This window comes from Corvus kubaryi, unplaced genomic scaffold (assembly GCF_017639235.1).
Source record: "Corvus kubaryi isolate FWS band 111438036 unplaced genomic scaffold, C.kubaryi_AGA036_p1.0 37385, whole genome shotgun sequence".
Taxonomy (NCBI): domain Eukaryota; kingdom Metazoa; phylum Chordata; class Aves; order Passeriformes; family Corvidae; genus Corvus; species Corvus kubaryi.
In genome coordinates, this window is record NW_024581127.1 from 16,778,767 (window position 1) to 16,796,503 (window position 17,737).

The window sequence follows — 17,737 nt, forward strand, 5'->3', positions numbered from 1 at the left end:
TGTGGCAGTCCTTGGCTGGTTTGAGCTGTGTGGCAGTCCCTGGCTGGGTTTAGCTGTGTGACAGTCCATGGCTGGTTTGAGCTGTGTGGCAGTCCCTGGCTGGTTTAGCTGTGTGGCAGTCCATGGCTGGGTTTAGCTGTGTGGCAGTCCATGGCTGGTTTAGCTGTGTGGCAGTCCATGGCTGGTCTGAGCTGTGTGGCAATCCATGGCTGGTTTAGCTGTGTGGCAGTCCTTGGCTGGTTTAGCTGTGTGGCAGTCCATGGCTGGTTTAGCTGTGTGGCAGTCCATGGCTGGTTTAGCTGTGGCAGTCCATGGCTGGTTCGAGCTGCCCGCGGCTCTGGGACAGTTCCCCCCCAGTGGCCCATGGTCCGTGCCGCAGCTTTGGGAAAAGGGGAGGAGGGGAGTGGCCCTGGCCCAGCCCGGTAGGGCCCGCAGGCTCTGAGGCCTCCTCTACCTTCTGGCAGGCGAGCTGGAACGAAAGGCAATTCCCGCCTTTCCGTGCGGTTTAAATACGTAAATTGGGAGAAGCGTCATTAGTCTAAAAGACTGTCCATCAACTCAGGTTCAACCCACTACAGCACAGTTGAACTGATGGTTTGTAGTGGTTTCCACAGACTCAGGCTTGTGTGCGGGTTGTATGAATGCTGATACAGTGTAACACTAGACTCCCTGAAAACTGCAAAATGATGTGAATCAAAGAAATGCAAAATATTATTTTAAGTAATCCATAGACTCAGAAGGTCTATTCTGAGGTCTGCTGAGCACAGATGGTAGATTTGTGGCTGCAGTTCTTTGATCTACAGATTCAAGTTAATTCTGGATTAGGTAAAGGGGTCTGATTTTATTTTCATCAAGATCTTTCAAGTAGTCTGTTGTTCCCAAGACCTACACTACTCATCATACAGTATGTGTTTTCTTTCTAGCAGGGAAATAATTTCAACAGACATAGTATTTTTTTTCAGTCATTTTGCAGCAGGCAATCAGCTTGTGAAATGGTTGGTTTCTTAATTCCAAAGCCCACATTTATAATGTATAATATTATTTGATATGATATTAAAATGTGTACAACATCCTAATATGAAAATTTGGGAAACGGGAACCTTAATGCTGATATGAAGCTTTTTTATTTGTCATTCTCTTTGCCTTAGAATTGTTAGACCTTTACACAGTGTTGTCATACTTGGCTTGTAAAAGAATTATTTTTCTTAGTCTTAGTAGGATCCATTGTAAAGCCATTTCAATAATTTTCCACATATGAACTCAGTGTTTTAAACTGTAAATATTTTGTGACATTCCAGAGGTGTTGCTTCTTTATTCTGTACATATACATAGCTCTCTAAAAGTAGTAAACGACTCATGCATCTTCCCAAAGAAAGGTTACAATGACACAGATATTAATATATATCTGAAATGGTGTTATGGAGTTCAGGTAGATGTGAATTTTTCAGGGTTTAAAAAAATTACTATTATTTTTCCTAATCTGTATTTTATGAAACCAAAAAGTTCTTCAAAATTTGAAAATTAAAACTTTAATTTTACGATATATATTTGTCATGCATTGTATTAGTGGAAGAAAAACTTCCTCAGGGATATTTTTCATGAGATTCAATGAAAAAACCAGAAAGTGAAAATATTGTGAGAAAGTTCATTTTAATATGTCCTTAGTCAATTTATTCCTGCTACATCTATCAGAGGGCAAGCCTTGTCACAAAAAGAGAATTGGTTCTTGGTACAGGAAAAGATCATGATCTGTAAGCTCATGATCTGAAGCAAGACTAATAAATAAAGCTGCCTGAACCCTTTTCAGATTAACTGTAAGGATATGAGATTAAATCATAAAAACCAGAATGAAAACAACAAATTGAGAGAGTGAGCAGCTGCAGAGTTGCACAACAGCGGTATTTATTTTCCAGGCCAGCAGACACAGTAAAGATATATCCTACTTCCCTCTTCCTTGTCTTCTCCTTACAGAGTTACATATGTATTTGGGGGTTTATTTTCTATCAACCCTCTTACCTCAGAAGAAAAAGAGGATTTTTAGGGTGTTTTCTACACACTATATAGTGGTCTTGGAGAATGCATTTTATTCTCAGTGAGAAATGCAAACAAGAGTGTTGAGGCTACTTGGGTCTGAAAATGCAGGATTTGTGCATGTATTCTTTATGAAATGTATACATGTGCTTTCCACATATAAAGGCTTTATTCTATTGTGTTACCAATGGCAATAGCATGAAAGTGGTTTCCTGTGTTCCTATCCTTCCATTCTTCGGAGGAATGCCAGTGTGAGTTGGCAGCGTAGGATCTGTCTTTTGGGACTGCAGTTGGGGATGTCAGGGTGTGAAAAGAGAGGAAAAAAGAGACCAAAACAAGGGAGAAAAGGAGTAGAGAGGAAAAAGCAGGCATAAGTGAGACGAGAAATGTGAAAGAGCAGCATGAATTAAAAAATGAAAATGTCTGTCCATCTGTTTCATGTTCATATCTTTTTAAAATGATTCTTCTTTAATTCCTGGATCATGAACAACTGACACTGAGAACAGCACTGATGGTAGTTTATTGCAATTTAAAATATGACAGTGTAACATTAAAGTCAGTAAATTATACTTCTTTTGGAAAGGCTGAAAACTGCCCATTTCTTGAGATTATCACTATTTTTCTGCTGCAACACTTATGACACATCACTGTAGTGCAACCTCTGATTCTGATTTTTTCTGAGTACCTGAGTTGATAGATTTCTAGGCCAGATGTGTTAAAACCTCTTTTCTTGGACCTGTGGAGACTAATCATATTTGAAAGCAAAGTATTTTACCTGATTTTCAAGTAAAAGAGGTATTTTAACTCTTTTACCAATTTTTTTTACCTGCTGACATATTTATAGACAGTGAGAAATATTAAAATAATTGTGTCGAGACAGTATTTAAAATAAGTGTGTTGGTATTCAAGAGTCAGACTGATAAAGCTGTGTGCAGATTTGTTCATACTCAGAAAACACGGTCTCTAAACCTTTTGGAATTCTTTATGTAAATTATGAAAAATGGTATGATTTCTTTAAAGATTGTTGACCACCACAATAGCAAAACCCCCACAACTGTTGAAAAGCATAGTTATATTCTTTCACTTAATGAATAAATCTAATACTCCATGCAAGAATTTTGCAGGTTGAGTTTTAAACTGAATCAGTATTCATTTCCATGCATGACTGCAAAGACCTCTCAGTGACTTGTGCTGGAGCAGATGCAAAGGGCTTTAGATGTACCCTACAGTATTTTTAACATATGAGCTAAAGATTGAAGTTTTACAGGATTGGAACTGCATCTGAATAAGGTTTTATATTCATCTTCCTACTCCCATTCCAGCAGTTTTCCCCACTTTAATAGTCTTTAAAGCTTTAAAGTAAAACCAATAACTTAAAACTAGTCTCCGTAGTTTTGCTTTTGTTTCTTAGCTTTCATTTCACTGTATGTTTTCTGTGATTCTTGAGATAACAGTTTAGAACAAATAAATTAGTTTTTTATTCACAGAACTGCTCTTTTGATTATTTAATTCCTCTACACATAGGATTAAGGACATGGATCAGCATTTAATGGCTGTTCCAGTTTTCAGGTAGAAACTGAAGTTAGGTTTATCTGCTGTCTGAATCTCAAATGACACTAAAAAATAATTTAATGAAAACTCTGGACAGAGAAAGCAATAGAAATTTATGGGAAGAGAGCCAGAGAAATTGCAGTATTTAATTATTGAGAATAAGTACCTTGGGTCCAAGAAAGTCAAAAATCCTTTAAGACTGAAATTTTAATGGAATAATTAGACACTTATGACAAGGATTAAGCTACACCTGCTTACAAAGATGAGTAAGGGTTTTGATATCATTTGTAATGCAAGGTCTCTGTAAGGAGTTCCTGAATGATATTTACGTTGTCTACTAACAGTCCAGACTACCTATAGTGGGGAACACCTTTTTTCTACCTGTCATTGTTAGGTTGCAATGGACTGTAGCATATGCATTCTGTTCTCATTTCTGGAAAAGAGGTGGAGCTTTTACTCTCCATTACCTTTGCAGAACTGTCTGTTTTCTGAGAAATGGAACTCCTTGTACAGTTCTTTGTCTCCTAATACTGGTTTTGTGGATCTCTAGCTCATGTGAACAGTGTCAACTCTGACGCAACGTTCAGGATGTGCAGCGACACTGTGACTTCAATGTGGTTTTTCTGAGCTGTGCATTGCTTCCCTTCCTCCCCTTTTTTTTTCTCTTAACTGATTATTTTTTACTAAAAGATACCTTTTATTATTATTTTAAGATGAGTCTTTATCTAGCTCTGGAACCTGTATTGAGTAGCATTGGGCCTCTGACCAATGTTAGCTACAATTTTGGATCCTTTTTTTTTGAGAAAGATAATCTGTTTGGAAAAGAGAGAAAGAGAAGAGGAAAATTCTGTAACTGTAGCAGAACTAACCTACCTTAATAAACAGTCTAAAACTGCCATGTTCCTTTTCAAACACTAGAGTGTTTTAATTGAGAACATAACAAAAATATTTAATTCCAGCTTTAAGTGACAATGTTAACTCAGCTGCAATCATTCTCTGCAGTGAGCTAATCTCATGTTGATTTTAGAGAATTTCATTCTCACAGTTTGCAGTAGAGAGCCTTCTCAAAAATAATTCCATTACAACGTGATGTTTTTATTTTGCTTACTGTTACTGATTACTTTATTTTTTTTCTCAATTGACATTTGTTGCATGTTACTTATTAAAAGCTATCATTTATTATTTGACTTTAACTCAGTCCTGAGCTCAGGGAAGTCTGGATATTCAGTGCTGATATTTGGTATCTTTGAAGGGGAGTTTGACCTTCCATTGCAGTGTTACATTTCTGTATAGCACAGCTATGCCTTCACCTGTGCTAAGACTGTTAATAACCTAAATCTATAAGCACAGATATCATCTGTATCAGAATATTTAACATTTTTGTAAGTACTGACTGCAGCTAACATTTATGACACTAAATGTAGTTTTGCTTTTAACTAAACTGATCCTGTAAAAAAGCAATATCAGAAAAAATTGAGGGTAGCAGCATTTATAAATTATTTTTTAAAATTAATGAGGCCAATACCTTTCTGGGTTGAGCATATTGTCTTCAAGTACAGTTTTGTTGACCTTGCATAAACTCGAATGTTAGCGCTCACTGTGTGCTCATAATCCTTAGTTGTACTGTCCTCTGTTCTTTGGAGGCTAAGTTCTCTTAAGAAATATAAATAAAAGATTTTTTAAAATTTCGTATTTAAAAGAAAATGATGTGTAAAGGTGAATAAGATACATCTGTGGAGTGCAGCTGAGGGAAATTTCTAACATTTGTTAAAGAACTCTGCTAAGACAAGTTTATTGTTTCTAGCAGCCAAGTGATTCTGGGATCTGCAGTAAGCAATTCAATGAATGGCTTTTTGTTTTCATACTTTTTACCATAGCTATATAGACCAAAATAAAAAAATGAGTCTGCATAGTTGCTACTGGTGCAAATTCTTTGGCTTTTCTTTTGTGTCTCTAGAAGTCACAAATGATAAAGAAATCACTTCTGTAGTGCAATTTAGTTGTCACTTATCTTTTACATGGTAAAATTAAAAATTTTAGTAACTGTCAATCTATTTTATTAAGTCAGATTTGAGGAAAAAATGTAACAAAAATGAATTTAATAGGACCAAGGTGACCATATTTTTGTAATTCGACGATTTTCTTTTCTACCTCGTCTTTATCATGATTATTCTGTTTCTTTTTCTGCCCCTTCCTCAAGACAAATCCTTTCATCCCTTTGCCTACTCTGGAATGTCCTTATAGAATTATTTAGTTAGTTGTTTTATTTCCTCATTTCTTTTGTGTATCACCATCTTTTTCTCACTGGTGTGAGAAATGAAACCAAGTGCTAGACATTGAAGGTGCTTTCAAAGATATACCCATGATCTTTGTTCACCTAAACCCAGACATTCTTTTCTTCTCTAAGCCACTTCTTTTACTTTCCCCTTGATGTAGTTTACTTCTTTTCCTCACTTTACAACCAACAATTTCTCAACCATTCCTAAGCGTCCTTTCAGTTTTGTGGTGAACTGATTGGACACTTCTCTCCCAAGCTTTGAGAGATCTTAATTTGTGCCTTTCAGAAAAAAACAGAGCTCTCTACATTCTCTATGAACCAGAATGAAGACAGCCACAGACATTTTAAGGGAATAGTTTCAGCAAATTAGTGCAGTACAATGTCATTTCAAGTTAAGTAGCAAATGTAGGTGACCTGAAGTCAGTGACTCTTAAAGTGAAGTTTTAAAATCCAAGGTAATATCTGTATATGATATGCAGTGGGCTGTGTATACATGGAACTTGTTCTGACTTCCTGCACTATGCAACACTGTGCCTTGTAATTATGCCCTGGTGTTTTTAGAAAATGACATCAGCAAGTACCGGGTTCTGCAGCACTGAGCTTTCTGAAAATGCTATTAGGGACCTCAGTCACTGTATCATCTTCATAGAATATCAAGAGGTTAACTTGCTCCAAACACAGTTTTCCAAATTTCTGGTCCAGTGTTTTGTCAGCTGGTATTATATGCTTGAATTGGTCCCTAGATGTAATTTATCTGCCTAAGCAAGTTTCTATTATGCAGCTTGTAATAGGATGAACCATGAACTTTCCTGCAGAAACCCCATTCTCTTTGTAAAAAGAAAATGGCAAGGACAAGAGTTTTTATGGTAATGTTGGGATAGAAAGAAATGCATTTTAGCTGCAAGAGGTTACATTTGTAATGACTTTGTGAAAATTCTGGACTTAAAATGAGTTCTTGATGATCACTTAAAAAATTTTAAAAATACCTAGCAAGGCAGAGGAGATTAAAGCAAAAAACATCTGATTTACTTTATAATGCCAAATAAATTGGGAAGCTTCAGAAAGACATTGTATTCTAAAGTTCCAAATCAGTGCACAAACTCATTTTTTTTTTTCCAAGAGGTAGATTAATTTTAATTGAATCTTTTTGACTCTGGCATGAGGTGCTGGGCTGACAAAAAAATGACCTGCTTCAGTTGTATCTTTACGCTGCAGTTAGAACTGTGAAAAATATTTAAGCTGGAAGAGGAATCACAATTAGTTCGACAATTTCAATCCTTGAATATAAGAAATTTGACAACTCAAAGGTTAGTTCAGCAATTCCACCTCCTCACTAGGATGAGATAATTGCATTTTATTCCTAAAATGGACATGTAGTGATTAATCTTCCTGTACCATTTATTAACAGGATCTACAACAAAAAGTTATTCTTCAAAGAAACCAAATTTAACTTGGATATTCATTTCTTATAAAACAATGTAAATTTGGGGTGCTTCTCATGTCTCAAGTACATACAATGAAGACTGAAGAATTGACTTTCATTTACAAAATGTATATCAATATTTGAAGCAAGATATTTACTCATCTGAATAAAGTAAAATTGAAGTAAAGAATAATTTAATTTCTACTCAGCAGATTTTTTTTAATGCAGACATTCTTTCCAAAATTAGAATATCAAATATAAAGACCCTGAGAACCAGAATAAGAAGGAAAAGAGGAAGATACATCACTAAAATAATGGAAAAGATAGGAATATTTTGTGGATGGGACTCAAACTCTGGAGCTTTGGATATTAAGTGCAGTACTAATAGTGTCTCAACTTCTCAAAAAAATTGTTTTGGATAGTGATAAACTGCATTGCAGTAATGACTGATGCACTAACATAGATCTGGATAATTTTTACCTACTTTACTTCTTTGCTCCTCCTTCAAGTAACCAAGAGCATTTACAAGAATGTTTGTGTCCTTTTGGTAGATATTCTCAAAAGCTGCCAGTTGTTTTCGGCATTAAGCCTGGTGAAGCTAACCAAACCAGGAGATTTCACTCAAGGCAGGGATTTTAAATTTCACTCTCTAAGGGGCATACAGATTTTTCTTTCAGAAGCACTTTTTTGGTCTCTGAAAATGAGATTAATTTAGAAATTTATTCTGTGGTATGTCACCAAGTATCATGAAGCCTTACAGTTACAACAATCAATTATGAAATTAACCCTAACTCCCTTCCCAAATGGCCAATGCTGCCTTTATGCCACTAAAATAGAACTCCTGTATTAAATGGAAATCTTTCCAAAGTAAAATATTTACACAACCTTAATGCTTATAAAACCCAGGCTCCATGACACTGTCAAAGGAAATAAATTCCAGAAATGTGTGATCAGCAGGAAAATATTTTTCTGGTATTCCAATAAGCTGAATATAGGAGCAACCCAGGAGACCATAAATCTCATAATGACAGGAAAGGAAGAAAAATTAGTCTCTTTGAACTCATCCCCAAGATATGGAAGGCTCAAATTTTTTATCAGTATACTGAACAGCAAAAATTAATAAACAATCTAGTGCATAGATGTGTTGTCATAGCTTCTGTTAAACTAAATGAAAAGACTGATATTAATCTTACTGTCATTTGTACAATGATCTATCTTTTAGTTTGCACATATATTAGTCTTTGTTTCCATCACAGATCACCTGGACACATTGACACTCAACACAAGTTTGTACCTTTAAGAACCAAATCAGTCATCTGAAAGTAGCCATAATCTGTATTGAGCTAAGGAAATTAACCATTAAGTCAAAGTTATTAATCTTAAAGATATCTTAGAAATAATTATACTGGGAGGTATACCCAGGTGTGAGGCATACTTACTGATTCATTTTAAGAATTAGTACTGTTGTGGTATAGTCTATCATAATAAATAGCAGAAGGTTTTCAAATTATCATTTTCCTATTTCCCTTGTCTAATTTGTTTGTTTTTTTCCTCTGTCTTACTCATACTCAAATGCGCAATTTGTGTGTGGTCAGTGCCAGTTTTCGTATTTGTCCATACCAGGCTTAACAGTAGGATTTCCCAAGTGAACATATGGCACATTTCCTAGTATCTGGGTATGGAAAGAAGTTAGACCTACCTTTGTATTATCTGAGTTTTAAAAAATGTAGAATTACTTTATCAGTAGAAGTATTTATTTTAAGTCATCTGGCATTTAACTTTCACAAGTCTTTATTTTTTCCTTTGATAGATTTAGAATTTCATTAAACAGAAAGTGATTAAAAAAATATAAAATCTCAGCTTCCAAGTATTTTATTTGTAGAATATAGTCTTTCCTAACTAGTAAGTATGCAGGCAAAATATCATGTTTAACTTGCTTGCCACTTTTTAGAATGTTTTAAAGCCATTCTGATCAGTGGATCATGATAATTTCTTTCCCTTACCTAGACCCTGATGAGATACAGGCAAATGAGTTACATTGTATCCTCACAGAACTCAGCACAACTAATTAAGGAAAGTTGGCACTTTCCTGCTTAGGAAGTCTGAAGCTAATCTGGAATTTCCCGTCAAGACTTGGCTTTTTGGGCTGATGTACTTTGTACTCCCTGACTTCCTTGAGAATCTATACATGTCAGGGTTAGTTTTGTCTTTTATTAGAAAGTAAACAGTTGCTTACCTTTCTTTCCCTGTGTATTGAAGACATAAGAACTGAGAATTTTCAGAGATGGGAATATCCAGATACCTGTAAAGGTGCTAAAGGTAAACTGACAACTTATTTTATCCTCAATGTAAGCAGATTAATCAGAGCATGCTCTTAACCTTTTTGAATATTGTTGCCCTTGCTGGGTGAGTTTGTGACTGAGGAACAGTGCACAGACTGCTTCCACTGGCACTAGAGCAGTTCCAGTATTTGGAAACGTGCTAGAGGCATAGTGTTGAACTGCGCTTTTGGGCCTTAATCCAAAGACTGTTGGCATGCAGTGTTATCCCTGATTTCACTGGAATTAGGCTACTTAAACAGTTGATGCTACAAGAAGTGTAGCTCAACAGACTTTGGAACAGCAAAGTTCTAGTATCCTATGCAGCAAGTATGAGAGGGGCTTGGGGTCCACACCTCTTGTGTGGACCAGTGACATTACTCTTACCTGCAGCCTTAATCACATCACTTAAGCTTCATATTCTAAAATATTTAATAGAGAATACGCTTACAAGGTTTGTGATAATTAACTGTTTTTTGAAGCTTATTCTGAGGATAAATTACTATTATTTTGTTGTTTGGTATTACTGCTGGTGGAACAGGAGATGAACTTTTGTGAGTCCTTTGTGCATGGGATGTCAGTGACAGCAAGTCTGAGGGAAAATGAAGAAGAGGGAGTTAAATACACCTGGGAAGGCAGTTCCATGATCTCCAGAATCAGTACAGCCTATAATGGTATCTCATGTTTTTCTATCCTATTTCTTCTGTGATGTGGTGGAGGACCTCAGTAACTTAAGCATCTTTTCCTATCACTTTTGATAATTTTGTCAAAGTTCAGATGGCAGTGTTGTCGCTATTTGCTGACCATACTCTTGACTGTCTTTCTGCTGTGAAAGTCAATGAGTGATGGCTCTCAGTTCTACCCACTCTTCCTCTATGCACACTGACTGGGGTCTTTCTCCTCCTGTGATGATACAAATTTTCACAGAGATTGTTGGAATTTAACTATATAAACACTTATGCCCTATGAAATTAACCTGTCTCCTCAAGCATATTAGTTATAATGATAGATGGTAATATGGAGGGAAAAAGGGATGAATGGACTGTCCAGGCTTCTAAGTCTCAAATATTGGCTTAAACAGTGTAACTTATACTAAAGGGAGAGTATAGATTACTTTTAAATGGCTATATGGGAGAAATATGAAGAAGGACACTGAAAAGAATTAAATGAATATAGATGGAATGCCTCAAAAATTAAAGAAACAAAGAAATGTGAAGATACTGGGAATAAAACACAAGAAAGAAAAACCCAGTATTTTATGGTGTAAGATGAAGATGCATTTACTTTCTTTTATATAACTATACTCTGGTTGTGGATATTTTCTGTAACAAGGGTTGGTCTCTTAGCTGGAATTTCAGTATCTTCCATTGTAGATCTGTGACCTGACTACCAAGGATTAAAATCAGTATCACTTTTCCATTCTTGATTAATGTTTAACTCAGTGAATTAAATAGTTCTTTCAATATTTAATTATTTTACGTGAGAGAGAACAGCGTCAACAGCAAAGACAGATTCCCTTAGGAATAACCAGAGGGGTGTTGATAAAAGCTTTGTGGATATATTTTAGGAAGCCAGTAGAGAAACCTGGGACTCAGTTTTCCATGCTTCCTAATGTTGTTCTAACTGCCCAGCTACCTGTAATAAGAAGAATGGTGCATTTTGAATGACTGCTCAGGTGCCAGCACAACGAGAGGATTCATTTTTACAATTCTTGGACAGAGACCGATGCTTCCCTGTAGCCTGGATTTAGGTACTTTTATCCTTTTGAGTCTGAGGCTTTCTCAGTATCCCTTTCTTTATTATTTCCTATAGTAAGTATTCAGAATACTGACTTCTCTGGTTCCTGTTGTATGTGTTCAAATTTACAGTTGTAGATTTTGCATTAGTTGCTGAACTTCTCTTGTGAAACTGAACCTTTGAACATTGATGTGATGAAATACAAATGAGTATGTGCTTTATCCCAAAAGAAAGTCTGCTTGCAGTAGTGAAAGTGAAATGTCCATCCTTGAATGGAATTTCCAATATTCCTTAAAATCATGTCCCAGCTTGGAGCATCAGTTTGCTGACCCAAAAGGAGTAGTCTGATCAACAGTAATAATACAACACTATATAATGTCCAAGGCCACTATTGTTAACTTACCTGTTTGAAAAGAATTTGTTCAGAAGGTTTTTCTTTTCATAATGAATGTCAGTCAAAAATTTCTAATAATGAGTATTTAATGAAATGCTTTGATAAGGGCGTATTGGAGAGCAGTGGTGGTGTAATACAGGTATTTATGTGCTATTAATTACAAAACTTTTTGTAGTATCTAGATGGAAAAAACAGTAGACATTAGACTTTCTGTACATTTAAAAAATCCCACTTTTATCCCCAAACTCCTAGTGACTCAGTTCTACCATTTTCGTCTGCTTTTCCATCCTTACTTACATACTATCCAGTAGATTAGAATGGAATTGAATCCAAAATTGTTCTTGATAGTGTGTTTTATCACAGAAAAATCTTTGCCTTATAGGCTGTAATGTATAGCTCTAATAGGGTTGTATGACTTCACCTTGATTAAAATACAATGTCCTGTGAAATCTTTTTTATATGCCTATAATAAGAAGCGATGCATGTAAGTAATGTTTGAGATAACAAACATTTGTACATATTGTCAACTTTTTTGTATAACAGATTCATGTTTCTGAAATCTAGAATCAATTCAAGGAAGTTTAATCTTATGTTTGAAATAGAAACATTTTATATAAATTGAAAAATGCTCATATTTGGGAGCTTTCTAGAATAATTTTTCTTCTTAAAAACTTGTAGCTGCTGGGTGCTTATTAAGATTCGGTTTGGCTACAGAGAGAGGTATGTGTATGGACCTCAATGTAGCTTGGCTTAATGGATCCAATGATGCTTTCTCAGGCTTGTCTTTTCATTTTGAAATAGGCTGCCAACCATGTCAGGTAGTTGTTCAGACTATCTGGTACTCATTTTGCTCTTTCTCTGAAATATCTTTGAAGTACTTGGTCTTCATTTCTATGAAATCCTCTATGAAATTGGTCTGTAAATGAAATTTATTATTATTAAACCATACATAGCAAGAGCATGTACATATATATTTTTTCAAGTATAAATACACCAAATACCATAATAAAGATCACTGTCAAAGTGAAGCCCTCAAAGGATAGGAAATGCTAGAAACACAAGTGCTTGAGCAGAGCTTGGCTTACCTGGTGCTTATTAAGTACACAATTAGGGGTGTTCTAAAAAAAAGAAGCCTGTGCATATAGGACCTCTTTTTCTTCTAATACAGGTATTGGAGAGCGTAGAGTGAGAGCCTTGAAGGACAGAAAAGGAGATCTCAAGTTAAATATCAAATAGGTAGAAAACTAATCACTATCTTTTCCCACATTCTTATGTGAAGCTTTTAATTTGGGAATGCTGAGAGTATAATTTCCTGAATCTTAGAAATTACACTAAATCACTGCCCTTCACAACAGGAATTTTTTAGTACAAGAAACAGTGATGCATTTGAAGATCCATAACAGCATTGACCTAAGGTAACTAGTACCTGTACTGTTTTGTTCTCAAACAGTATCAATGTACAGAAGATAAATTTTATGTGTGGTTCTACTGACTTTTGATTGTCAGTTGCATTCTGATTCTCAAAGGATGGGTGCTTCAGTGGGCAGAGCCTACTCTGCTCATGCTCATGCTCATTTATTCCATTCCCTTCAGCTTTTTCTTGTTAGGTCTCCTTACTTCCTTGATTCTTCTCAGATGAATGATGAAATTTTGGAATTTACCTAAAAAGAGATGTTAGTAGGAAGTCCATATTATAGGGTCAATACAATACTGTAGGCAACCTAATAAATACAGGAAGCATTTTATTGGCAAAAGGGTCTCTTGGAGTTCGTTAGAAGGGTCAGGAAAGAAAGGCAATTCTGTTTTATTCTGTACTATTCATTTTCATTCTTTGAAATAAATAGCATTTTAAATCAACAGTAAATTCAATTTTGATGAAAATTCCAGATGTCTGAAAAAATATGTATTTGCACAAACCCCATTTCATTATGGCTGAATATTCTTCTAGCAGCAACTATGAAGTATTTGCCTTTAAAAGTATTCTTTTACTCTTACTTTTGCCCTATGAAACATTTTACATGCATGAGTATCTGCAGAGTACTCTTTATTCCTTACCCGAAATTAAATCAAAAAATTAAAAGTTTCAAATATGTGTGTTTTGTGAGTAGTTTTAGAACAAGCTTAAAAAAATATAGGAAAAAGAAAAAAAAAGAATGTATACCATAATTTCCATTTTAAATATCTGAGAATGAAGACGTAGAAAGATGAATGTCAAATGTTCAGAACTTGGTTGCAACTACAGGAGTATTTTGATTGTGATGACCACTCATAAGGCACACAACAAAATGGTAATATACTTGAAATATATGATAAAATACTGGTCTTGTACCTATGGACAACATTGTCTGTGAACTGTTATGTGGTGCATATTATACTGATTGGAATTACTTGAATCTTTTGTGACAAGATGATTTTGTTTCTTGGAGCAGATAAGAAAATTTGGGATTTTTTTGATGGAATGAATGTAAAGGCAAATTTTCTTACATTCTAAACACAAATTCTCTGTAATACAGGTGAGCTGGTTTACAAGTATTACTTTTTCATTTTATTACAGCAAGATAGCCACGAATATCCATCAGTTCCTACTTCAGGATCTCAAAATTTACCAGCTTTGACAGACATAGAGCCTGTTTTAACACAAATGCACAGTATGCTATGGACAGAAAAATCGGTATTAAAAACTATTTTGGGTAGTATTTTTAGGGTTTCACATGGGTTTTGCAAACAGCTTTATTAGCAGATATTTTAAATTAACATGGGCGGTAGTGTGGAGTCTTCTATATTTTTTGGGGGGGCGGGCAGGAGATGAATTTGTTCCTGTTTCTTTTTTCTTTTAAAATCTGTGTTGTAGCTGCCATCCTTCTGGCCAAAGAAGCCTGGATGGCTTCTTCCTTCTGAGCACATCAACACACTTGAATTAGCTGGAAAGATGTTTATTCCCACATCATCTAAGATTCAAATTGTTTTCAGTGGAAGAGCTTTAGTAATGGACCTCATTTTATGTTGGTTTATTTGGAGATTTTGTAATTAGTGCTAAGATGTTAAAAGCTGTGGATAGAAAATCAGATATCGTAAAGAAAAGACTTTTAATTGTTATTTTTCAATTTGACAGTGATAAAATATTTTCTGTACCATTATGTAATATCATCCTCTGGCACAAGCATTGAAAGAAAAGCGGAAAAAAAGGCTTTTAGTCAGGGATACTTATTTTCTGTACATTTCATGGTATTCACAATGCACATTATGTTGCAAAATCTCACTCTGTTCTGTTAGACGACAGATTCTGCTTCTTGCTCTTTGATATCCCATACTTATGTGTACCAGTACACAGGCTCCTAAAATAGTGGGTTTTCCTGGAAGTAGACAGGTTTGGAGCACCCTAAGAAGTGACTGATTTTTCTCGGCTCTATCATGGCTGATTCAGTGCAATAAACTTTTAAAAGATACTGAAAATGTCTCGTTTTAAAATGCAGTGCTTATGTGTAATGCAGCCACTCCTTTTAGCAATTGTTCAAGTTTGCATGGTACATCATTGCCTTGATGCTGTATTTACAGTCCCTGACAGAGTGGCTATGTATAGAATGTATACTGTTTGCTTCAGTATACATGAATCGATACTACATTTAAATGTTTGCACTGAAAAACCTGTTATCTCAGATACAGTATAGCTTTTCAGATATGAGACAAAAGATCTATTGTTACAGTCTCAGTGCTACATGTTTTTATTGTGAAGAATATTTTTAGAGTGGTCTTTCTGCCCTTTAGAGCTGCTTTTACATTAAAAAAAAAATTAAGAATTCTACATACATGGTCACGGATATTAGTCATTTTCACAGGGGAGGGAAGGAGGAGGGGAAGATGCAGAAATCCTCCTTCTCTTAGACAGTAGTAACAGTGTGAGGATGCCTCGTCCTCCTTTTTTTTACTTCTGAGATTTTATTGCTGGCAGCCAGATGTGCTGAAACTCCTGACGACAGCATCTATTCACTGCGTGTTTTTAATAGGCTTAGAGAAATATGAGTAGAGTACATGAAAGCAGCTCAGCTTCACACTTCAGCTGGGAATGCCCAAAAAGCTTACTGCTGTTTAGAATTCTTGCTACAGTCAGGAGAAAGCCGCTCGGGTACTAAATCTTCTACGACTGAATTAGAAGAATAATGACTGTACAATTAACTATCAGCCCCTGCTCATTTAGGCACAGTTTTTACAGAGATCAGGAGAAATATGGAACTTGATTGGCATATTTGTATTTGATGGTGTGTACAAAATAGATGACTTTTAAGACAGGTGGTGAAGAAAAATAGAAGGGAAAGAAAGAGAGAAAATGCAATTTGAAACACTGCGCCAGGTCTGCAATTCTGTTTTATCTCATTTTCATGGGGTTTTCTCATCCCCTCCAAATATTTTACAAAATGATCTTTTTGGACAAACGTTGAACAACACTGGGTAAGTAGAAATGAAACGTTTTTGCTTTATCATTTCTATTTTTATGCTGATGGCAATCTATCTGCATGCTTTTCAGTGGGGTATTTTATAATTGCACTCCTAGATACTAATATTTTTAGGGTAGCAGTGAGTCTGTTAGTGTTTTTATGTTTTATGTAAGGGTTTACATGAGAACTCAATCTGCAGAAATGAAGCCAGCAAAGATAGAATAAAATATTTAAGATGGTTATGTATCTTTCAAGTACATTAGCTGCCATTAGAAGCTAGCATTATTAGCTGTAATCCTTAAAGTATATTAAATATTCATAAACAAATTTGTCAGAGAAAATGATTTCTGTGTGGATATGGCAGTGAAAAGATTAAATGCTCAGAGATGTGTCTGTTTAACCATACATAATTTATTGGAAGATGCAAATTAGTAGTCATGCATACCTTTTGCAAAATAGAAAGCAGTTCCTTATTTTTAGAAGATTTAGATCCTGTGTGTGATGCTTTTCAATAATCTTTTTAACTGGCCAAATTATAGCTGATTAGTGGATGCTTTGCAGCAGGTCAGTCAGCTCTGTAGGGTATCCTTTTGTGAATAGTGTTATTTTGTGGGAATTAGAAATGATAGGGTGAAGTTGTTGTTTATTGGTGTGAGACAGTTATTGAATTGGTTTCTTAGGATTTTTGGAGGGGTAAAATGAATTAATTATGCCTCATTTCTGTGTCATTATTCAGTAAACATATTATAGCACCGTTGTTTAGAACTTTTTCATACTGCTATTAAATATTAACCAAAAAAAATATTAATAATTTTATCTAAGAGAGTGGGAGCACAGGTCAGGAAGAAAAACAATCCTGTAGTTTTTTATAAAGGTAGTGCACTGATGGAAACATTCTGGAAAAAGGGTGGAAGTAATAGGCAGAGACTATATCCAGCATTTTAATCTTCTCTGTCTCTGTGGGAGAAATCTTTTAAAAATGGGATATTATTTCTTAAATACAGGGATATTTGCACTTAATAGTTCAGAAATTTCTTAGAATTTTATTTCCCAGAATTTCGTTGTAAGGATTCTCTCCCTTACTGCTGATATTTCCTTTTAAAATATTTTAATATTTATTTAATGTTACTGTTCTCAAGTTTTGTTATCTTGGTTATGAATTTCTAATTAGGTATGCAAAATTTTGTAGCTAGTTTTAGCAATCATAATCACTGTTATGAATTAAGGTATTTTTAGGTATATATTAAATCTGTATTCAATGAAATTTTTCTTATGTCCCTTTGGTATACTGTGAAATATTTGAAGCTCTACAAAATGGAGCAATAATTTATGTATTATCAGCTGTGATTGTAAAACTGTGCATATTTCCAAGTGCATAGTTTCAGGCCTGCAGCAACCAACAAAGCCCTTAGCAACTGTTCTAATCAGCTACCATCCCAGTCCTGATTCCCTGGATCTGCTTTTGCAGATCGGAGTACATGCTTTTTGTAGATCAAGGTGCATGCTTTTTGCTAATTTTTTTTTACAGATACACGTGCATGGTGCTTTTTGGTGTTTTTTTTTGCTTGTGAG

General features: G+C 35.2%; 1 protein-coding gene across 47 annotated transcripts in view; it reads left to right on the forward strand.

The window, feature by feature from the left end:
- The window catches only part of RIMS2 (regulating synaptic membrane exocytosis 2), a 452,323-nt gene that overhangs the window by 121,432 nt on the left and 313,154 nt on the right, over window positions 1-17,737 (forward strand). For 5 of the 47 annotated variants that reach the window (XM_042036223.1, XM_042036217.1, XM_042036216.1 and 2 more), the window contains exon 1: window positions 15,610-16,178. The exons of 35 other annotated variants lie outside the window; for them this stretch is intronic. In XM_042036223.1, the coding sequence (XP_041892157.1) occupies window positions 16,057-16,178 (122 nt within the window). In that variant the 5' untranslated portion in view covers window positions 15,610-16,056. Of the gene's footprint in view, window positions 1-15,607; window positions 16,179-17,737 lie in introns of those variants that run through there. 7 more of the 47 variants (XM_042036236.1, XM_042036238.1, XM_042036237.1 and 4 more) reach the window with 3 other exon arrangements.